Here is a 24,309-nt window from a genome sequence, read left to right as displayed (position 1 = left end):
CATGAAAAAAACTGTCCCACACCATTATTCCTCCTCCACCAAACTTTACAGTTGGCACTATGCATTGGTTTAGGTAGCGTTCTCCTGGCATCATCCAAGCCCAGATTCCTCGGTCGAACTGCCAGATGGGGAAGCGTGATTCATCACTCCAAAAGAACGTGTTGCCACTGCTCCAGAGTCCAATGGTGGCGAGCTATACACCACTCCAGCCAACGCTTGGCATTGCGCATGGTGATCTTAGGCTTGTGTGCGGCTGCTCGGCCATGGAAACCCATTTCATGAAGCTCCCAACTAATAGTTATTGTGCCGACGTTGCTGCCAGAAGCAGTTTGGATCTCGGGAGTGAGTGTTGTAACCGAGGACAGAATTTTTTACGCGCTACAGCACTCGGCGGTCCTGTTGTGAGCTACCCCATCGCGGCTGAGCCATTGTTGCTCCTAGACGTTTTCACTTCACAATAACAGCACTTACAGTTGACCGGGGCAGCTCTAGCAGGGCATAAATTTGACAAACAGAGCGACTTACAGTTAGTGAGTGCATACATTATTTTTTTTTCATACCCCCCCGTGGAAAACGAACCCACAACCCTGGCGTTGCAAACGCCATGCTCTACCAACTGAGCTACATCCCTGCCGGCCATTCCCTCCCCATACCCTGGACGACGCTGGGCCAATTGTGCGTCACCCCATGGGTCTCCCGGTCACGGCCGGCTACGACAGAGCCTGGATTCGAACCAGGATCTCTAGTGGCACAGCTAGCACTGCAATGCAGTGCCTTAGACCACTGTGCCACTCTTGGAAAGGTGCCACGTTCAAAGTAACTGAGCTCTTCAGTATGGGTCATTCTACTGCCACTGTTTGTCTATGGAGATTGCATGGCTGTGTGCTCGATTTTATACACCTGTCAGCAACATGTTGCTGAAATAGCCGAATCCACTAATTTGAAGGGGTGTCCACATACTTTTGTGTGTGTAAAAGAAAGGTAGTTGCCCAGTGCTCCCCAGGCTTCACGGCGCGGAGGTCAGTTCAACTGTTTTAATCTGGTCTTTACGTTCAGATTTTGTCTGTGTGTCCCCAAAAGGCACCCTATTCCCTATAGTGCACTACTTTTGACCAGGGCCCTCCGTTCAAAAGTAGTGCGCTATATACAGTGGGGAAAAAAAGTATTTAGTCAGCCACCAATTGTGCAAGTTCTCCCACTTAAAAAGATGAGAGGCCTGTAATTTTCATCATAGGTACACGTCAACTATGACAAACAAAATGAGATTTTTTTCTCCAGAAAATCACATTGCAGGATTTTTAATGAATTTATTTGCAAATTATGGTGGAAAATAAGTATTTGGTCAATAACAAAAGTTTCTCAATACTTTGTTATATACCCTTTGTTGGCAATGACACAGGTCAAACGTTTTCTGTAAGTCTTCACAAGGTTTTCACACACTGTTGCTGGTATTTTGGCCCATTCCTCCATGCAGATCAGCCACGTTTCATCTTCAATGCCCTTGCTGATAGGAGGTTTTCACTCAAAATCTCACGATACATGGCCCCATTCATTCTTTCCTTTACACGGATCAGTCGTCCTGGTCCCTTTGCAGAAAAACAGCCCCAAAGCATGATGTTTCCACCCCCATGCTTCACAGTAGGTATGGTGTTCTTTGGATGCAACTCAGCATTCTTTGTCCTCCAAACACGACGAGTTGAGTTTTTACCAAAAAGTTCTATTTTGGTTTCATCTGACCATATGACATTCTCCCAATCCTCTTCTGGATCATCCAAATGCACTCTAGCAAACTTCAGACGGGCCTGGACATGTACTGGCTTAAGCAGGGGGACACGTCTGGCACTGCAGGATTTGAGTCCCCTGGCGGCGTAGTGTGTTACTGATGGTAGGCTTTGTTACTTTGGTCCCAGCTCTCTGCAGGTCATTCACTAGGTCCCCCCGTGTGGTTCTGGGATTTTTGCTCACCGTTCTTGTGATCATTTTGACCCCACGGGGTGAGATCTTGCATGGAGCCCCAGATTGAGGGAGATTATCAGTGGTCTTGTATGTCTTCCATTTCCTAATAATTGCTCCCACAGTTGATTTCTTCAAACCAAGCTGCTTACCTATTGCAGATTCAGTCTTCCCAGCCTGGTGCAGGTCTACAATTTTGTTTCTGGTGTCCTTTGACAGCTCTTTGGTCTTGGCCATAGTGGAGTTTGGAGTGTGACTGTTTGAGGTTGTGGACAGGTGTCTTTTATACTGATAACAAGTTCAAAACAGGTGCCATTAATACAGGTAACGAGTGGAGGACAGAGGAACCTCTTAAAGAAGAAGTTACAGGTCTGTGAGAGCCAGAAATCTTGCTTGTTTGTAGGTGACCAAATACTTATTTTCCACCATAATTTGCAAATAAATTCATTAAAAATCCTACAATGTGATTTTCTGGATTTTTTTTCCTCAATTTGTCTGTCATAGTTGACGTGTACCTATGATGAAAATTACAGGCCTCTCATCTTTTTAAGTGGGAGAACTTGCACAATTGGTGGCTGACTAAATACTTTTTTTCCCCACTGTAGAGGATAGGGTGCCATTTGGAACGCACATCAGTTTGAAGATTAAACCCAACCCTGCCTCTCTCAAGCCAAGCAGACGTCCATGGCTCACCCACAGGTCAAGTGAGAGGTCCGTTCTTCCCTTACATAATTCACAGAGGAATCTCTCAAGTCCACTGTGCCGAGTCCGCCGACCTTGTTACTGGCTGATGAAGTGGTCCTCTGGAGACCTCAGGCCTTCAGGATTAATGGACTTCAGGTCCCACAGAGACAGCAGTTTTAGTTTTGGCTGCCTTTCCTGTCCAGGGCCTGTATCATAAACCATCTCAGAGTAGGAGTGCCGATCTAGATTCAGGTTCCCCCTCTAATTCATTCATTAGGACTTTGAAGGCAAAACTGATCCTAGATCAGCACGCTGACGTTGAGATGCTATTAAGAATACAGGCCCAGAACTAAGTGAGCAGCGTCTGTATGGTCGCCTTCTCCAGGTGCTTGTAATGCAAATAAATGAGGCTTAATTCATTGTTATAGTACCCTGCTAAGATTTCTGCAAAAACTACATATTCCAATATCTGGGGGAAAACTGCTCTGTTGGGAAATACAATTCCAAGGTTTATTTTCTTTATTGCATAGCAACGTGGAGAGTTCCGTTGAAAACTGGACTCACTGACTGTGTACCCCCTCTCAGAGTTTCTCTGGCTTCTGTTCTGCTAGAGGGCACACGTATGAGGCTATAAAACTGTTCTTAGTAGGACACAAGCTTCCACGATCCAAACCCACATAACTCACTCTAAGACACACAGGGTACGGAAAATAATAATACATGTCTTTATTCCAGTATAGATGGCAGCTAAAAGCTGAATTGCTTATACATCAGGAAATTCCAAGAAAACAAAATAATCATGTGAAAAAGATCAAGGATTCACAGGTAAAACTGGTAACATTCTGTCCCATTTTTGCTGAGAAAATCTCTTAGAACTTCATTTATTCATCTTATACATGTTGGCTCCATATTAATCTTTGCAGATATTAGACTGTTTAGTGATAAACAAGTTTAACTGCTAAACCCATTCTATTGACCCAGTTTGCATAACTGTAATATTGAAAATGTAAGCCTTGTGGCAGTCTTCTGTCAGTCATCATTAGCCTACCTGTTCACAGTGGGTTGGGTGGGAAGATACGGGACAACAGCAGAGTGGTGTGCCTCAGTTTAAACCATGTGGACCCTCTCAGACTAATTGAGGAAATAATAACAATCCACAAATACATTTAGAGCAGGAAGATAATATACATTAACAACAGGAAGAACCCCGCTGCACCTGGCAGTAGCTGGCTGTAGCCAGAGAACACCAGTCTCTGGTTGTAGCTGAGAAACAGGCCACAGCTGCTCTGGGCCGTGTTCATTAGGCAACACAGACTGAAACGAGAAAGGACTTCCTGGACTAGTCCAATAACAAACATTCATTTTTCATGCAAACACATTTTGCTACTGCGTGTCCTAATGAATAAGACCCTGGCTTGCTGTAGCGTATAACAGCCCACAGCTGCTGTGGATGGGACTGCCTAGTCTAGGCGTATACCATTGGAGGCTGGTGGGAGGAGCTATAGGACGATGGGCTCATTGTAATGTCTGGAATAGTATAAATGGAACCATTTCAAACCATATGTTTGACTCAGTTTCATTTATTCCATTCTAACCATTACAATGAGCCTGTCCTCCTATAGCTCCTCCCACCAGCCTCCTCTGTGTATACTATACTGCTGCTCATTTATGGGCCATACCTTTGGCACTAATTAGAATAGCAGACGGTCATCACCCACCACTTGCATTCAAATGTCAAACATTTCAACGTCACAGGAAATATGTTTAAAAAAAACAAGATCTCTGAATGAGCACTGTGAATAATACAAAGCATGATGTCAGCGTCGGCTTTAGCTTCAGCTGAGAGTCGATTGCTCCGCTAATATTTTTCATGATTTCAACAAGGATCAGGAGAGGGACAAAAATCTGGATGAGCTGCTGCCTGCCTAGTAGCCTGGTACCCCAGATTCAAACAGCACTACAAGGCAGCACCATCAGCAGCCAGTGACACAACACTACCCTATTTTATTGATTTATTGGTTGTTTTTGCAGAGGCAGCAGCTATTCTTCCTGGGATACACATTAAAGAGAGTGCCTGAGCACTGAGCAGCCTCCCTCCCTGCCTGCCATATCGAATCCTATTGAGAGGGGGGGGGCATTGTTGCCAGATCAAGAGAATCAGTAAAACAATGCTGTGTTGTCATACACTGTAGGTCAAATGTACTTAGGATTTGGGTATATACATAATTGGATGAGTTTACAGTGCATTAGCAAATCAGTCCCGTTCCCACAACAAATAGATTTCATAGTATGACAAAATATTAAGCCATTTACTCATTCATAATCCGTAAGAGTAAAGAGAAACTCGATTACATGGCCTAAAAAAACTTTTGCCACATGAAAAGTCTACTTCAATGACTGTTACATGGAGGTTTTGGTCCTGGGATTACAAAGCAAGTCACCTAGATAATATTGGTGCTGGCTCACCTCCAGCGTTTGACATTGCCCCATATTTCCAGATGAGAGCAACGAAAATAATGTATAATTGAAGGTTCCTGGACTGGGGCCATGAGTGATTTTCCACTCACATACCGTGGTGAGAAGTGTGAAAAAGTTCTGTCCATCTCACCATCGGGCAGAGCACGCACACACACAGTCTTACGCAGCTAACCTTGTGGCGACATACAATTCAGTCCCATTCTAAATTATATTACCCCTAACCTAACCCTCACCTTAACCCAAAAACCTTAACCTAATTCTAACGTTAACCCTAAACCCCTTAGAAATAGCATTTTACCGTGTGGGGACCAACAAAATGTCCCCAGTTGGTCCAATTTTTCTTGGTTTACTATTCTTGTGGGGACTTCTGGTCCCCACAACTATATTTAAACACGTCGACACACACACACACACACACACACACACACACACACACACAGGCCTCATTGACTAGGCTACATTTAAAAGATATGCAGAGCATGCCAAATAAAACATGTCTAGCTGCTGGATACTGACTTGAATTGAAAGGATGCCCGATGTACATTTTCAACCATACTGCAATTTCACCATGAGAAATTTAATCTAAATTAAAAACTAATTAAAAAGTCAAAAACGTTGGTAAATAGTAGTCTGATCCACTATGAGCCAGACATGCAAACCTAAGCGCCAGTCTACCTTGCATGACACATGATGGTGCAGCTTGAGCAAACAAATTATATTAAAGTCCATTATGGCATTTAATTGACTGTAAATCCCCTGTGGTAGGGACAGAGAGGTTGTGTGGGTTGTGAGAACATCACAGCTTGTTGGCAATCACAGCGATTAAAAACAGAGACGAAGCAGTCGATCAGACAGGCTGAGGAGCTTTAGTAAAGCAGAGCGAGAGATGCATCATGGGGGGTTGGTGGATGAGGACAAGAGCAATGGAAGGCTGGGACAGTGACCTGCAATACTAGAGTGTGGATTTTCGTGTGTGTGTATATAATTCGTCCTAGTCCTTCCCTGCATTTATAAACTGCTTAACACCACTGAATTAACTGACAACCAACTTAGTGATGGTGAGAGGATTTCTCTAGGAATGGATCTGGATTCATCCTGGGAATACTTAGTGTGCTCAGCTGGCCATTTGACTTGAAATGATGCATGTTGTGATCGTTATCAGGAAGGAATGATGAAGCATCTTGGCACTTGGTCACGGCTGCATCCCAAATGGCACCCTATTCCTTGCATACTGTAGTACACAACACATAGGGCTCTGGTCAAAAGTAGTGCACTATATAGGGAATAGTGGCATTTGGCCATGATTCCAGATCCGTGCATCATACTTGTGTTTGCACAACATTAGTACGGTTGACACCAGTAACCGGTCTATCAGAGAGCGAGAGAGAACACAATACAGGCCCATCTTTCTCCTAAATGACCTTACTTTGTGTGGTAAACTCACCCTGGTGAGTCATGCAAATGAATACAATATCCTCATTCAGAAAATAAGAGAATAATCATAACTGTAATGTCTAGTTCAATTACAACTAGCCTATTAGAACTGAATTCTTTATTTTATTTAATAGTCCACGTAACAGAATGCTGCAGACTCAGATTTTTCCAAAACTGATAACTGCAAAGTTAAACAAACCCTACAACTTCATGCATAAGGACTACTTTAAACAATTTCCACTGAAAAGTTTACAAAAACACATTTCCTTGAAGAACAGTGCAGATGCAAAGTTTGGTAACAGAATGACAACTCGTGCTGTTTGTGCCGTCATTCTGTTACCAAAGTTACATCTGCACTGTTCAAGTAAATGCGTTTAAAATTGTCAGTGGAAATTGTTAAAAGTCGTCCTTGTGCATAGAGTTGCATGGTTTAACTTCGTAGTCATTGGTTTTTGTGTGACATACATTTTAAAGTGAAACATCTGAGTTTCAGCATCATTCTGTTACAGTGGAATTGCCTAGAGCTGACAGAGATACTTATAAATAACATTTATAGAAAGAACATAGATCCTCCTTAGAAACTCAAAGGTTAAGCAACAAGTCTGGTCAAAAGACACAACACATAAATAATAATGAGTTGAAAGTGAGTGTAAAGTGCTCAAAAGGGTCATTGACTTGGCACAGCAACACATCTTCATGACCAACAACTTATAAGCAACAGCTTTAACATTCCCTGTCAGAGCCAAAGTCCTGCCTGGGGCAACAGGGACTTTATGAGGACTTGACATTAGTTTGAAAGTTAATATTAATTAAATAAATGGTTGTCATTTTTGCTGGAGGTGTTTTAGAGAGGGTAGGTTGTTTTCCTTCAGCAAAGCAACCAACCATGCCTGTCCCCAACAAACAAAAGTGTCCCAACTAAAGAGAGCACCAACACCACACAGCAAATTTCTTTGCCTTGTTGACAGTGCGAGACAGCTGGGTAGTGGTCCCTACCACCCTCCTCACAACTACCACCAGTCCATCCAATCAGCCCTGTTAGCCTCCAGTGATAATCACTACCGCTGCAGGGTGTGCTGCTGGTCTGCTAGAGCAGGGTTTCCCACACTTGTTCCTGGGGCCCCCCTTGGGTGCACGTTTTGGTTGTTGCCCTAGCAGATTAAAATAATCAAAGCTTGAGGAGTTGGTTATTTGAAAATCAGCTGTGTAGTGCTTGGGAAAAAAACCAAAACGTGCACCCAGGGGGGCAGGACCGAGTTTGGGAAACCCTGTGCTAGAGTGGAAGGAAGGGTTCCTCTCTAATTTAATCTACCCCACCCCTTCCTCCACCCCCTTATGCTGTGGCCCTGCCTTCCCATGTTTATATGGTGGCTGTCCTGTTCAATCCATGTGCTGCACCAGACCCGATGGTTTTTAACTACCAACTAACCACCCCACTGGGTTAATACCCCTGGTCCCTGCCTCCCTCCACATCTCCCCCTGTGCTCTCGCACCCCCTGCATATGTGCCCCTCCCTCTCAAAAGTATTGCCATAATAGGGTAAACACAACCAGCCACAACATCATATGCTGCCCTGTGGGAGGCCAGGCTATTGCCATCAACTCCGTAGTGCCCCCCATTCCTTGATTCAACGGATTGAAAATACTTCTGTGAGGCAACATGTTCTAGGTAAGCCAGCCACACACAAGCAGAGATAGCACACTCAAATATTCCACTACCTCAATGAATGAATGTACCTTACATTTCCAGGTTTTGTGCAGTGAAGTCTTGTCTGTGGGCTAGAGTACAGTATGTAGCTCTGCTGTGGCTTAGTTTCAGTGACTGAATGGGAAAAGCAGCTGCCCTGGATTTTAGTAGCATTGAATCAAGTTGAACAGTAATATGTCCTGTAGGGTTCAAGGGTTTCAATTTGTGCAATCAAAATCTGGTGACTGACAGTCCCTTCAACAAATCATCTTGCTGTTCCCTTGTTGTGTATCATTACCTGAGAAAGTAAGTATTTTTAAATGAATTGTTTGAGTCAGATAAACAACATAGGAAACACACTAGTCTGTCAGCCTATACCACTTCTAGCAGTAGAGAGGATATCCCCACATCTATAGCCTCCTCCTGTGATGGTCCCATCCTTCAAAAGCATATTTACCAACAGCCTACCCCACATTCCACACACTGGAGATGCCAACCAGGAACAGCTGGCACCAAGGGAAATGGAATATGAGCATTCCCAGATAGAATTCCAACATGAACATGAGCATTCTATGATGAAACAGGGAATGCTCAAGGAACAGGAAATGGGCTTTAATATATCACAGTTGAAGTGGACAATCATACAAAACTTGATGCAACTTTCAGTGATAGGAGGGTGCAGTGAGATTCCCGATAGGTTGGACGATACTTTTCCTCAACAATCTTGAAAAAAACGTATACTTAAATTTGGAAATCAACCAATCTTCCATCGTTAACACAATGGAAAAGTCAAATGCTTTATTATCCAAATGTTGAAAATGCGACAGAGAAACAAAATTGTGCTGTTTGAGGCCATATGGCGGAGAGTGATGCGGGCGCTGGAGATGTGAGCATGTGGGTCTGGGCAGGTGTGATGTAGTTTAGGTGATGTTGTCATTTGAAGGTGTATGTAAAAAATAAGTAACTGTCAGTGATTGCCTGGCTGCTGTCAGAGCTACAACTCAAATGGCAAGCACTGCATTCGTCTATTCAGCCAGTAGAGCTGAGCCTCTAAAATCACCCTCACAACCACCTCTTGAGGCAGAGCTAATGCTGCGTTCACGTGCTAGTCGGAACTAGGACATTTCCGACTTGCTAACTGGTTGTAGTTACACACATGCCGTGTTCAACCAGTTAGCAAGTCAGAAGTGTTCAGAGTTTCGTAGTTCCGACTAGCACGTGAACGCAGCATAACACACAGGACACGCACCTCAGTACTCACAACAGCAGATCACCACAGGCAGATCCGAGCAAACATCATTCATCACCATGGCTGAGGGACTTTGCCCCTGGAAACTAGGCCAGCCTAGAGGGCAAACACATGGTTCCGAACACACATAAGGGTTGAAAACAACGGCATAAACTATGCAAATACTAGACAAATAGCAGGATACACTTGAGACAACTCACTTCCTTCTCAGAAGCATTTCACCTAGCTGTGCTTCCGATTCAATTCTTTGTCCCCAGATGGGTCAATAAACAGCCATTTAGACAAACTGCCCAAAGTTCGAGGCAGCGCCGCACCATCTACTATCAGCATATGTCTGTTTATTTGTTTGATCAGTCCTACTAATAAAAGGGGACTTGGCTCATGAAGGCAGTGTCATATCTGATGAAATCACAGAAGCCACAGTAATAGAGAAAAGGAGAACTGTTCTCTGGATGGATGGACTTATGGGGCCCATGAGCTGAGTGGGCCATTCACCTCTTTGCCACACACAAAAAAAATGTGGACTAACTTACTGTAATGGCGTCCAGGGTAATATGATCAAATTGGAGAGGTTCATAAATCTAACATTAATGTGCTGTAGTAAGAGCACACATTGTAGTTATGACAGTGTCCATTTTGTATTTTTTTGACCAATACATTTGGTATTTTGGCAGGGAACAGCTGAGGGGTCCATAGCAAAGATCCGTTATCCTATCTATAATAGCCTATACAGGACCTTTATGAGCAGTCAGCCTGGAATCAACTAGTTTATCTGAACCAGTGTTTTTGATAGCGGCACTCTGTAGTGGCATTTCAAACATAGCTACTGATCTTCAAGGGTAGTAGAAAGTAAAACATGTTGTAGGCTTTCCCTTACCGTTAGGCATGCTGTGACAGAAGAACCTATGCCATAAACAGACAAAGTTGAGTCCAAAAAACAAAACAGGAGGCAATTCTCCTTTGTATGAAGCAGTGACAAGAGATGTTGGGTTCGAATCACTGTGAGGTTCCAGTATTTAAAATTTTTTAATCATATGAGACCCAGGTTGCATCTTAACTACCAAGCTTCATTAGAAAATGCAGACCTAACCCAATTTTGGTTTATGTTTTTGGGCCACAGCTACAGTGCTTTCGTTAAGTATTCAGACCCCTTGACCTTTTCCACATTTTGTTAGGTTACAGCCTTATTCTAAAATTGATTAAATTGTTCCCCCCCTCATCAATCTACACTCAATACCCCATAATGACAAAGCAAAAACGTATAAAAACCTGTTCTTTCTTTGTCATTATGGGGTGTTGTGTGTAGATTGATGAGGAAAAACATTAATTTAATCAATTTTAGAAAAAGGCTAACATACCAAAATGTTGAGTCAAGGTGTCTGAATACTTTCTGAATGCACTGTAAGATGGGAATCACAGGAGGAGGAAAAGTAGAAAACCTTGACAGGAGAACCTCTGGGATGTTTCTCAGAGAACAACAATGGCTTTTTATGCTTTAAAACGTAGATGGTGTGGTAGGCTAGTAAGACATTCAAAAAGTCACGCAATGACTATGTGTCTAATTCTTTGGAAGGGTAGGCTATTTCAAAGTGTCTGCAATATAAGTAAATTATTTGTGTGAAATCACATTCTTGTAGGCTAGTGGAGTGAAGTGTGGACCACAGTAAGGACACTAACAGCCACGTGAGTGCATGAAATCTGCGAGAAGTCATCTACTTTGTCTTAGAAAAGTTGCACTGCTTTTTTCACCCTTGTCCTACAACCCTCAATAAAAGCACCGTTATCTCAGCGTTGTGTTCTGCTCGAGCGCAATGACCGCAGATGTTCGCATTCTTGATTAACAATACAACATCGCCCTAGATTTGGACGAGGGGAAACTAGTAACAAAAGTAAACCCACCCCTCCCGATTGTAGTCTACCAATCTCTCTCTTCGCAAAGAAAAAAGTATAACACCCCGCCCCCCCCACTCGAAATTTAACAAGGGCTCAGGGAATGAATGGTCAGAAACGATTATCAGTGAAAAAGTTGTGCAAAACCATTACGCCAACCAAACAAGCTACATGTATTCAAAGACAAAAAAAAAAGCAAGGATGCGTCAAACATTTAGGGGGTAGTCTAACGAAAAATGTTACGTGGCATTAGTTGCACAAGTAGGACAAATCAACTAAGGAAAAACAGAATATACTATTTTAAGATCTTTAACATAAACGCCGAGGGACTAGTGACTGCAGTGTAAAGAATGGGCAATAGGCTACTGCATAGACACGTAATATTATTTGGGTTTAGTCCGATTCTCTCTGATTTTACAACCAACGCTGAATTGTCAATTAGGCTACAAAGTAACATTCAAGTGATACAAAAAGTTGCAACGGTATTGCAAACAATAGGCTTAAGGCTAGCACTTAATGTGTTAGCCTACACATAGTGTGGCACATGTGAAATGAGAATATTCTACTTGCCTCTGAATTGGAAATGTTGTCCCCTTAATCCACTCTGGAGGACAGTGAAGAATCCCGGGGATATCCCTTCAGTTGAAAAGCTATCCCCGTTGTCTTTTTTAGTTATCGGAGTTGTGAATGTGCCTGGACGCGTCTCTCATCCGGCTCGGAGGACTTCTACTGGAGCACTGAGGTGGATAGGGACTACTGGTCCACGGGCATAGGGAGTGGCTGGCTGCACAAAGTGCTGCTAGGCGTCCTTCGTTAATCACCATCAGTGAGAGGGAAAACATCCAAAGTTCTCAGATGCGCAGCAGTTTTAGCTTATCATCATAACTCATTGCCAGTAAACACATCTATCAGTGCAATACCGCCATCTTGTGACAATTTCAAATCATCATGTACATCATTGCCATAGAGAGGAGCTACAGGGAGGCTAATTGCCTAAATAAAGGAAACACTTGAGTAAATGAGGGATAAACAACAAAGTATATTGAAAGCAGGTGCTTCCACACAGGTGTGGTTCCTTGGTTAATTAAGCAATTAACATCCCATCATGCTTAGGGTCATGCATAGAAATGGCCAGTTGCCCATTATTTTGGCTACCATGGGTAGAAGATACTGTATCTGTGACTTTGAAAGAGGGGTCTCAAAGGAGTGAGTGAGTGAGTGAGTGAGTGAGTGAGTGAGTGCGTGCGTGCGTGCGTGCGTGCGTGTCCGTGCGTGCGTGCGTGTCCGTGCGTGCGTGCGTGTCCGTGCGTGCGTCCGTCCCCAGATCTTCTTTGGTATAACGTCATTTGCAACAATCAAATGTGCATTCCGCCACCTACTGTACAGGTGTGTGACCAGATCTCAATCCAATTGAACACTTATGGGAAATTCTGGAGCGGCGCCTGGGACAGTGTTTTCCATCAACACAACACCAAATGATGGAATTGATTGTGGAATAATTGTGTCACATCCCTCCAATAGCGTTTCAGACACTTGTAGAATCTATGCCAAGGCGCATTGAAGCTGAACCCAACGACCTGTTAAGAACTTTATTTTGGTGTTACCTTTATTTTGGTAGTTACCTGTAGTTAGCCTACCAATATATTTGAGAAGGGTGCAACTGCAGTCCGCAATTCAGGGTGTTCCTGCATGTGGGCATTCCTGCATCTGCAGGAACCCCTCTTTATACTTATATTGGTCCATTATTGCTTGAGGACGCAGGAATGAATGTACATTACATTTTACATTTACATTTTTACATTTACATTTTAGTCATTTAGCAGACGCTCTTATCCAGAGCGACTTACAGGAGCAATTAGGGTTAAGTGCCTTGCTCAAGGGCACATTTACGTCATTTAGCAGACGCTCTAGTCCAGAGCGACTCACAAATTGATGCATTCACCCTATAGCCAGTGGGATAACCAATTTTTTAAAAAAAATTGGGGGGTAGAAGGATTACTTTATCCTATCCCAGGTATTCCTTAAAGAGGTGGGGTTTCAAATGTCTCCGGAAGGTGGTGAGCGACTCCGCTGTGTGTGTGGGGGGGGTAGAAGGATTGCTTTATCCTATCCCAGGTATTCCTTAAAGAGGTGGGGTTTCAAATGTCTCCGGGAAGGTGGTGAGTGACTCCGCTGTCCTGGCGTCGTGAGGGAGCTTGTTCCACCATTGGGGTGCCAGAGCAGCGAACAGTTTTGACTGGGCTGAGCGGGAACTATGCTTCCGCAGAGGAAGGGGAGCCAGCAGGCCAGAGGTGGATGAACGCAATGCCCTCGTTTGGGTGTAGGGACTGATCAGAGCCCGAAGGTACAGAGGTGCCGTTCCCCTCGCTGCTCTTATCCAGAGCGACTTACAGTTAGTGAGTGCATACATTTTTTTTTTCTTCATACCTGCAGGAACACCCCGAATTGCGGCCTGCAGATGCACATTATTGGTATTTTTGGTATTGAGTCCTCTAGTGTCAGGTGGTGGAATTGCAATAAGCAAACTCAAACGATGGTATGACACACCTATTCTATTCTATTATTTTCTATGCTTCAAAATATGTGACACAGGAAATAGGCTACTCTAGCTGAAAGTTAAATGTATAGGATATTTTCTATTCTATTATTTTCTATCCTATTCTATTATATTCGATATATGCCATATTCTACCAAAATGTCAATATAGTGATATGGAATGTTTCTGGAATTAGTCTGTGTTCTGGAATGGGCCGTTCTAACTAAATTGTATTCCAATCTGACTGTATGTGCACTAATGTAAACTTACTGAAAGAGAACGAGGAAGAATAACTGAGCAGCCTAAAAACAATAAACTGTAAAGGCGTTGCTAAAAATCTACCCCCTTGACACATGCCGCTCCTCCAGCAGGTTAAACTATAATGATACTGTATCAAATTGTTACAAAAATCAATGCAGTTGCTGTGCAACTACAGACGCATCACCCTCCCGGAAGTGCGTGACTTAAATAAAAAATGGCGGACCACAGCTGTGGTGGATTTAATTCGCCAGTGTTGTGGATGTGTTTGTTGGTTCTCGCGTTGAGACCTGTAGACGCTGAGGTTCAAATTGAAGATGCATTCCGTGCAGGAAATAAAGTATTTTCACCGACCGCTGCAGCAGCACGGGACCTACGGTAGGGAGCGTCGACAGCGTACTCATTAGCAATAGTAAACACCGATTTCGGCTGCTCTGTTCTGTAGCCTGTATAGGCGATATGCACAGGCGAGCATGACGTATTTCCGGTTAAAGCTCAAGATGGATGGAAACTTCCGGTTATCGTAGAATGCTGTGCTACCGTATGCTAGCGTTGAATGCTTGTCGTCAAAAACATCCGAAACGGTTAATTTTCGTCGTTGTTGTTGTTTATCTTAATGTTTATGTTAATGTTTTTACTTGTAATACTTCGTCTTGACTTATAACACGATGACGTGTAAACGTACGAAAGTGTCCTTTAAAAAACGGGATGACAGTGGGTAGTGGGTAGTGGGTTGAGGGTTGATGGGTCTGGTAGCTCACCGCTGTAGTCCTTGTAAAGTGTAGATCTGGAATAACAATATCAGGAAAAGTAAAGGGTTCACTAGGAAATACACCAGAATCTAACAGAGATTAATAACATTTCTTTCGCAACACATTGTAGTCTGCCCATTTAATTGGATTCTGCATACCTAATTCCGCTTGCCGGAGTAGCATCTGGTTTGGGCTTCACTACAACCATGGCATCCACAGGTCCTGGCTTCACTCCCTATTTATTTATGAGATGTTATTAGGAGAGATGCTAGTATGCATGTGACACAACTGTCTGGTATTGTTCGCCACTTCTGCTCTGTTTCAGTGCACGAAAGTACAGGAGGGACGACAGACATGCCACATTCAGAGTAATAGTAATACAACCAAATGATTGCATATCCCACACCCAGCCACACAGGAACCGTAGCTTTTAAAAAGCACAACTGGCTGTGAATCACGCAATGTCATCTGAAATACACAGAAGCATAATTTAAATGGGTTTTGAAAGACGAGGGTCTACAGCAGCAGGAGTAAGAGCAAAACTTGTTCTTTCTACTTTTTACTGGTGTAAGCAACTTATCTACGGTCTAGTGTCACTTTTGTGCTTTCTGCATCACTTTCCTACTGTCTTGCACCACTTGGCTATACTGTCTCCCACCACTCACCTATTGTCTTGTGCCATTTACCTACCTTCAAACAGTATTGGCAGAGCAGTAGGTGAGTGGTGCAACATTGTAGCCTAGTACCAATAACAACAGTAGAGTGAAGGTTTTGCTCCTAATTCCTCTTGAAAAGTAGAAACATCAAGTACAAAAGCAAGGAAGTTGGGCCATATGTTTATAAAGAAAGAAGTAAAGATGACCGTACAGTTTTGAGTAGAACATCAGCAGTTTGAAGAATAGCTGAGTGGAATATGTTACTGTCATTGCAGTCATCAAGTCAGGAAAAAGTAGTAATCTCATTATTGTTTACATTTCAAACCAAACTCCAATTTGTTTACAACAGACCCAACAACAAAGCATGGCAATTCCCACTCAGCTACCCTGGTCTGTATTAGGCTACCACTCTTCAGCTATCGTGAAAACCACTAAAGTTCTAAAGTGTTCTCTTAGCAATGGCAATCAAAGCTGTGGTAACATTAAACGAGTAAAACGTGTTGAACGGAACCTTGAACAAGTTCAACAGAACTTTGAACGTGTCACTTAATCTAGTCTTACTCTCAGCTGGTGTGGTGTCTTTAGTTTCTTCATTGAGCGGTAGCAGTGGGCTCTCACAGAGTACTGTCACTGTCTTAATGTTTTTTTCCGGTAACCGGAAATGCCCAAGCATCCTTACACCAATGCGGAACTGAAGCATGCATAGAGCCTATTGCATTAGGGAGGCGTTTAGCTTCAATCTATTCAATTAGGTAACATTTGACTAGTTTCGTTTAGTTTTCTACAGTGGTGCAGTAAAAAAAAAAAAAAAATCGCCCAAGACTTTCTATATTCTGTAACCAGAAAACATTTAATTAAAACGCACAAAAAGCAGGCTACAGTTGTCTGCCTCTGAGTGAACCGCCTCCCTGGGTACCTGGGAGCTATAGCTCTCGGTCTGACAGAACTCATGTTTATCAGGCTGCCGGGCACATCAATAGAACAACAGTATTATACTATTATATTGTATCTCTATAACTTTATGCTGCCAGATATCTTCTCTACGACGTCAACCCACCAGAGGGCTTCAACCTGCGTCGGGACGTGTACATCCGCATGGCGTCCCTGGTGAAGACCCTGAGGAGACACGGTGACTGGGTGCTGGTGCTGCCCCCTTGGGGGCGTCTCTACCACTGGCAGAGCCCAGACATACACCAGACAAGGATCCCCTGGGGAGAGTTCTTCAGCCTCACCAGTCTCCAGGGCAACGTGCCAGTCATAGAATACGAGGAGTTTATAGCCGGTGAGTGCAGCTGAGCTGAAGTGATCTGTACTGTGCTGGCCTGGTTATGTATCCACCATAGTTACTGGGATCATGCTGGAAAGGATATTGTGGAAGGAAAATATCAGAGCCAGCACAGTAAGATTCTGGTCAACACTATAGTGTGAACCACCCCTCAGACATTTGAGTACATTTACATGTTGCTGTGGTTGGTTAACTTCCCCTGACTCCTGGCTCCTTTCCATTTTCCTCTGTTAATGATTGTTCCATGGGTATAATAATGCATTATGATGCCTGGTCATAAAGGCTCATACAAACATAACATTGTACCTGCAGGCTTAAAGTAACATTTTATATTCCAATATTTTTGCCTCTAGAGTCTGGAGGTCCGTTTATTGAGCAGGTCCTGGTGCTACAGAACTACGCTGAAGGGTGGACGGACGGAAAATGGGAGGAGAAAGTGGATGAGAGACCCTGCGTTGAGCGGTTAATGTACTCCAAAGACAAACAGGGTTATTACAGGTACAGTGACCAGGTTCAGAGATGGATAGCAACACAATATATTCAACACAATGCATTCCAAAGACACTAAGGACTACGGCATGAGGAAACTAACAGTCTGTCATCTGTGCTTACCTATATCTATGTCTCGCAAAGTTGAACTAGAAAAGGTAAATACTTGCTTCAGCTACTGAAGGTTTTGTTATGGGAGTGGAAGCAAATGTGTTAGTAGTAGTAATAGTAGTATAGTGGGGTAGTGAGTATTGGGTAGTTGCAGTCATAGAAATATCCCTGTGTTTAATCAATCAATCAAATGTATTTATAAAGCCCTTTTTACATCAGCAGATGTCACAAAGTGCTATAAAGAAACCCAGCCTAAAACCCCAAACAGCAAGCAATGCAGATGTAGAAGCACATTTCCTCTCTCTTTCGCTCTCTCTCTCTCTATAGAGGTTGGTTCTGGGGCTATGAGGAAACCAGGTGTGTGAACGTCACCTGTCTGTCAGCTCAGGGCCACGCCTCCATCCTGGCACCACTCCTGCAGAACAACATCACATCAACGTGAGTCAATAGAAGTCTGTGTTTGGCCATGGTAGAAAAATAATTTCATATGGAACCAGCCCTAATGAATGCTTGATTTAGGCCAAATATTATTGTCTTAGGCAAATCAAATACTAATGACATAACACTGACATGTGCCATGGAATTCCAATTTTAGATGTATAGTCTTTATTGGATTTGCTGAATGTACTGTATGAGATGTGCACCTGTGTCCACTGATGGAGCTCTTTCCTTTCCCTGCAGGTCAGTGATGTTGGATAGAGCAGAGACTGTCCTCCATGATCTCTACGCTGGAAAGGACTACTGGAATGTTAGTCTGATAAGTTGTAAAGAATGTAGCTTAAGTTTGGTAATGTTTGATACCCTACAATCATACACTGAACAAAAATATAAATGCAACAATTTCAATGATTTTAATGAGTTACAGTTCATAAGGAAATCAGTCAATTGAAATAAATTAATTAGGTCCTAATCTATGGATTTCACATGACTGGGAATACAGATATGCATCTGTTGGTCACAGATACCTTTTAAAAAAAAGGTAGGGCGTGGATCATAAAACCAGTCAGTATCTGGTGTGACCACCATTTGCCTCATGCAGTGCGACACATCTCCTTCACATAGAGTTGATCAGGCTGTTGATTGTGGCCTGTGGAATGTTGTCCCACTCCTCTTCAATGGCTGTGCGAAGTTGCTGGATATTAGCGGGAACTGGAACACGCTGTCGTATACGTCGATCCAGAGCAAACCAAACATGCTCAATGGGTGACATGTCTGGTGAGTATGCAGGCCATGGAAGAACTGGAACATTTTCAGCTTCCAGGAATTGTGTACAGATCCTTGCGACATGGGGCTGTGCATTATCATGCTGCAGAACTTGCACCTGTGTAATGATCATGATGTTTAATGAACTTCTTGATATGCCACACCTGTCAGGTGGATGGATTATTTTGGCAAAGGAGAAACGCTCACTAACAGGGATGTAAACAAATTTGTGCACAACATTTGAGGGAAGTAAGCTTTTTGTGCATATGGAACATTTCTGGGATCTTTTATTTCAGCTCAAACGTGGGACCAACACTTTACATGTTGCGTTTATATTTTTGTTCATTGTAGTAACAAGATGATTAACTAAATTGTGCATTTTAATGCCTCAACCTTTTGCTAATGAATTGTTCAGTCATGACAATTGTACCTTATTACCACTAATTTAATGGATAGTCCTTACCTGTTTGGTTTAACACTCCCAATTTTGCCCATTAAGTATTTTTGTGCCTTCTCTCTAGACTCGCCGCAGCATGGTCTTCGCCAAACACCTGCGTCTCCTAGGGGACGAGTTCCGAGCAATGTACCTGAACTCCACAGACGAGCAGGACCAGACCGTATACAATGAGGACTGGACTCTCATTAAGGTTTTTAGACTTCTTCACATACATCCACTTCTTGCACATTTAGATTATATTTATTTATCCACATTGATTACTTCCTGCACTAGCAACATGTAGGTCTACTGTATCTACTTAACCTATACAATTAATGGGGGGACATGTTAAGGTATGGATAGTTATGGTTTGCTGTTGGTGGTTGATTTGGATTGGGCATCAGTGGTTTGATGTGTTATTCATTTCTGTGTGTAAACTTAGAATAAGCTGAGTTCTGCGAGAGGGGGGCCATACCTGGGTGTCCACCTGAGAAGGAAGGACTTTATCTGGGGTCACAGAGAGGATGTGCCCAGCCTCAAAGGAGCTGTCAAGAAGATCAGGAGCCTCATGAAGAAAAACAACCTAGACAGAGTCTTTGTGGCCACAGATGCAGATGATGAAGGTACTGTTGTACTTTGGTGCCATTGAGATAGATTGATGTTGAATTTAGATGAAAGAAGTTGTTGACAATAAAGCGATTCATATTTGCAGCCTTAAGAACATAACAATAATTTTGTTAAGAATTGGAATGTCCACGGTCGATGTCCGCGCCCCTGCGGAAATCTAATTAGCATAATAAATAAATCCCCATAGAAATCTGCCTATGTCGCACTTCCGCATCTGCGGTGAAAGGGCTAGAGCGGTGTTTGTCAGACCATAAGACATGCCCGAAAATCTGTCTTCTCACAAAATCGTCTGTAGCGTCCGAACAGTTTAGCCTTCAAACTATTATGACCCCTCTATAGAATGATGAGACTCTCGTGAACATGTTTTGCTCTAGGATGCCCACAGGCCTCACAAGACTCGTCTGAAGGTCCCCCGGTACCAGTTGAAAAAATTAATGGAAGTATATATGGAGACTGTTTAGTGCTAAAAATAAGGGGTTAAATACAATAAGGGGTTGAATGCATAACAAATGTTTCCTGATTTTTCTCAGATATAGGACAGACACTTCAGAACAAACTTTTTTTGGGACTGTTGCTCCATGTAGTGAATCTGTTATTCAATGCGTTTGTATGGGCTAATAGCAGTAAGGCCAAAAATAATTGTATCATAATTGTTTGATTTTTTTATACTTCAAAAGGTTCTTAATATTCAAAATCAACTGGCAAAATGATCCTTGGTATGACCTTCAAACAATTCCATATAGCTTAGTAGTACCCCCCCTCCCCCGGCTTAGTCTCTTAAGGGTTAAATGAAATTGACCCCAACCCGATTACCCAGTAGAGAGAATAACTACATCAAGGCTTGGCAGGTTTATTCTGTCCGTACCCTACTCCACAGAGTCTGTCCTAGACAATATGACCGGTGTGTTCCTAATGAGGCATATGTCTGTCCTGTGCAGAGCTGGCGGAGCTGAAGAGGATGTTACCAGAGATGACACGCTTCGAGCCCACCTGGGAGGACCTGGAACTACTCAAAGACGGGGGCGTGGCTATCATTGACCAATGGATCTGCGCACATGCCAGGTACAGCTCACACTGTGCTTAGAATATATTCCACCATTCAGATGAAAGTGTTACACAACGTGTGCAGACTGTAGGTAGGGAGCTGTGATGAGTACACATGATGCAGACATTCTTGTGTTTTTCTTTTGTTGATGTGCACATGTAAATACTGACGTTAGTCCATAAGAGTATACTGCTACAGCATGATATAACATAAAGGGCTAAACCAAATACAGAGGCTATAATAGAGAAATACACTTACAGGACAAAGGCCCAATTACTGGTAAACCCAACAGAAACGTGACCATAATGAAACTAGGGTCTGTGCACAATACCACTGTGGAATAGTAACTGTGCCACAAGGAAGGCACAGGCTAAATTAGGCTACATGCATACATAAGGCTAAAAACAGTGCACAGTAGCATGAGGCTACATAAAGGTTCTAAATGTCCATAAACAAGGCTATGCATAAACAGTCAATATGAACTTGAAAATATTACCCCTGAAATGATACGTGAGCTACACCAGGCCTAACGTGCTACCATTACTAGCTAACATCTTGGCTTAGCTGGCTAGCAGTAGCATGACACATGAAAGAAAAATACCTCAAATATGAACTTGACCGCCTTAGCAACACTCAACTAAAGTAATGACATGTCAGACAGTACTTACAATTAGATGCACGCACTAAAACACAGGTCAAATACAGATTGGTGAGGACCAGTCCAACTAGTCCAGTCTGTTCTGACCACGATCTCACTCTGAAGACAGGAGCGGGGTTCAGTGAGTACGTTTACATGTTGTTACGTTCCCCAGCTAGAAAACCCAAATATGTCGCTCAAACAGAAGCAGGATTTAACAAAGTCGCTGAACAACAACCAAAACAGGTGGAGTTTTAGGAGGGGTTCTGAAAGATACTCTTGGGGGTGTCCACTGAAAGTTGACTAGCAACAAAAACTGGAACCTAAAAGACACCCACCATGAGTGCCCACTAAATTTGCCCAAGAAGAGGCAAACAAAAGAAAAACCCACACCAAACTTAAAGACAGGAAGCAAACCAAAAAGTGGAACAAATTGAAAACAGGGAAGATCAAATAAAGGCTTGTTTGTCTAGAAACGAATAGGGAGCGCCAACTAAAAGTGTTAATCCTCTGTCTCTCAAGACAACTGGAGCACTGGACCAGCCACTCTTAAATATAACCTGGACCAGCACAGGTGACACACCTTCCCACTAATGAGATGGCAACCAGCACAGGTTTAACACATACTGACTAACAAGGTGACACCAATCGGTGCGCCCTATATGCTAACGTGCTATACGTGCTAAAGTCCAACCTCAAAACATAAATGGAAAAACCAGACCCTGTAACACATGCACACTAATAATTTGATATTAAACTGATTATGTCAATAGTCATGTAAACACGTTACTCTTCTTATCTTAATCGGCGGAAGGTCAAAATCGAAGTAAGCATACGCCGATAAAAACACCTGGTTTTCTGAGAAATCTTTAGGATTATTAGGACATGTAAACACCTTAATCAGCGTTCCAGCGATGCATTTGATCTGTGCATGTGCTTACACCAGCCGAGCGAGCCTCCCTCTTTAGCGCGGGTGAAGTGTGTTCAGAACACCTGAATGTATGCGTCTTAGAAATAGTTTTCACATACAAACTTTATATGTCGGAACTCAGAATAAAATATGCTTCCCAAAAATAACATGTTCGTTGTGGTAGAACGTTTATTTTGATTGGCGATTTTCTGCAGTTATCAGAGTGCCATCAGGTAGTCTGATTTCAGATGTGTCCATGTAAACAGGATAATTAGGGAAATCGTTCTTCTTGCAAAGCATGTAAACGGTTTAATCAAACTATTATATTAATCTCACTATCCACAATAATTGTGTGCATGTAACGGCAATCAGTTGAGGTGCACTGGGAATGGTGGACTGTGATTGGCTGATAGAAGTGGGGTGACTTGTAGGTACCACTAATGAGAAAATAAGGGGTGTTGGGCAAATAAAACAAATACTAGAATAGGGGAGAAGTAAACACTAAATAAGAGCTGGCCTTTTAACAAGTATTGTATGGAAAGTCCCCTGTAGCTCAGTTGGTAGAGCATGGCGCTTGCAACGCCAGGGTTGTGGGTTCGTTTCCCACGGGGGGCCAGTATGAAAAAAAATGTATGCACTCACTAACTGTAAGTCGCTCTGGATAAGAGCATCTGCTAAATGACTAAAATGTAAATGAACGATGTATTGTATTTGGGAAGGTGAAGTCTGTTGTTATACTGTATTTCATGTTGGTTTGATACTTGTAAAAGTGACTTGTCTTTCTTTCTTAGTTGCCCTTGGAGGGATGGATAAAGTTGTACTAAATTGAATTCCCTCTATCTCCCTTCCATTTCCCAGGTATTTTATCGGAACCTCCGTGTCAACCTTTTCCTTCCGTATCCACGAGGAAAGAGAGATATTGGGATTCGACCCGAAAACCACCTACAACCGCTTCTGTGGGGACAGTGAGAACGTGTGTGAACAGCCCACACACTGGAAAATAGTCTACTGACTCAACGATTCAACACCTCTCTAAAAACATGTCAAAAGCAGTGTTAAAGTGGATCTTTTTTCTATATACAGTACCAGTCAAAAGTTTGGACACACCTACTCATTCAAAGGTTTTTCTTTATTTCTACTATTTTCTACATTGTAGAATAATAGTAAAGACATCAAAACTATGAAATAACACATATGGAATCATGTAGTAACCAAAAATATATTTTATATTTGAGATTCTTCAAAATAGCCACCCTTTGCCCTGATGACAGCTTTGCACACTTGTCATTCTCTCAACCAGCTTCACCTGGAATGCTTTTCCAACAGTCTTGAAGGAGTTCCCACATATGCTGAGCACTTGTTGGCTGCTTTTGCTTCACTCTAAGGTCCAACTCATCCCAAACCATCTCAATTGGGTTGAGGTCGGGTGATTGTGGAGGCCAGGTCATCTGATGCAGCACTCCATCACTCTCCATCTTGGTCAAATAGCCTTTACACAGCTTGGAGGTGTGTTGGGTCATTGTCCTGTTGAAAAACAAATTATAGTCCCACTAAGCCCAAACCAGATGGGATGGCGTATCGCTGCAGAATGCTGTGGTAGCCATGCTGGTTAAGTGTGCCTTGAATTCTAAATAAATCACAGACAGTGTCACCAGCAAAGCACCCCCACACCATAACACCTCCTCCTTCATGCTTCACGGTGGGAACTACACATGCAGAGATCATCCGTTCACCCACACCGCGTCTCACAAAGACACGGCGGCTGGTACCAAATATCTCCAATTTGGACTCCAGACCAAAGGACATATTTCCACCGGTCTAATGTCCATAGTTCGTGTTTCTTGACCCAAGCAAGTCTCTTCTTATTATTGGTGTCCTTTAGTAGTTGTTTCTTTGCAGCAATTCGACCATGAAGGCCTGATTCACACAGTCTCCTCTGAACAGTTGATGTTGAGATGTGTCTGTTACTTCAACTCTGTGAAGCATTTAA

At 42.9% G+C, this 24,309-nt stretch overlaps 2 protein-coding genes across 4 annotated transcripts in view; one reads left to right on the top strand and one right to left on the bottom strand.

Annotated features, from left to right (window-relative positions):
- LOC121555069 (unconventional myosin-Ib) overlaps positions 1-12,314 on the bottom strand; it is a 119,384-nt gene extending 107,070 nt beyond the window's left edge. The window contains exon 1 of the mRNA XM_041868847.2: positions 11,945-12,314. The gene's annotated coding sequence lies outside the window, so the exon portion shown is untranslated. The remainder of the gene's footprint in view (positions 1-11,944) is intronic.
- On the top strand, positions 8,134-23,457 carry LOC121555070 (GDP-fucose protein O-fucosyltransferase 2-like). Of its 3 annotated transcripts, none has more exons than XM_041868854.2 (9): positions 8,134-8,217; positions 16,608-16,858; positions 17,215-17,359; positions 17,789-17,899; positions 18,143-18,209; positions 19,186-19,311; positions 19,543-19,723; positions 20,666-20,789; positions 23,178-23,457. In XM_041868854.2, exons 2-9 carry the CDS (start codon positions 16,672-16,674, stop codon positions 23,329-23,331), a joined length of 1,095 nt encoding a protein of 364 aa, XP_041724788.1. In that variant the 5' UTR covers positions 8,134-8,217; positions 16,608-16,671; the 3' UTR covers positions 23,332-23,457. The 3 variants fall into 3 exon arrangements, with proteins under 3 accessions (XP_041724788.1, XP_041724786.1, XP_041724787.1); XM_041868852.1 differs by lacking the exon at positions 8,134-8,217 and adding an exon at positions 14,093-14,546; XM_041868853.2 differs by lacking the exon at positions 8,134-8,217 and adding an exon at positions 14,593-14,752.
- The last annotated feature ends 852 nt before the right edge of the window (positions 23,458-24,309 follow it).

This window comes from Coregonus clupeaformis, chromosome 40, assembly GCF_020615455.1.
Source record: "Coregonus clupeaformis isolate EN_2021a chromosome 40, ASM2061545v1, whole genome shotgun sequence".
In the NCBI taxonomy this organism is placed as follows: Eukaryota; Metazoa; Chordata; class Actinopteri; order Salmoniformes; family Salmonidae; genus Coregonus; species Coregonus clupeaformis.
This window is presented reverse-complemented; position numbering and strand designations above follow the sequence as displayed.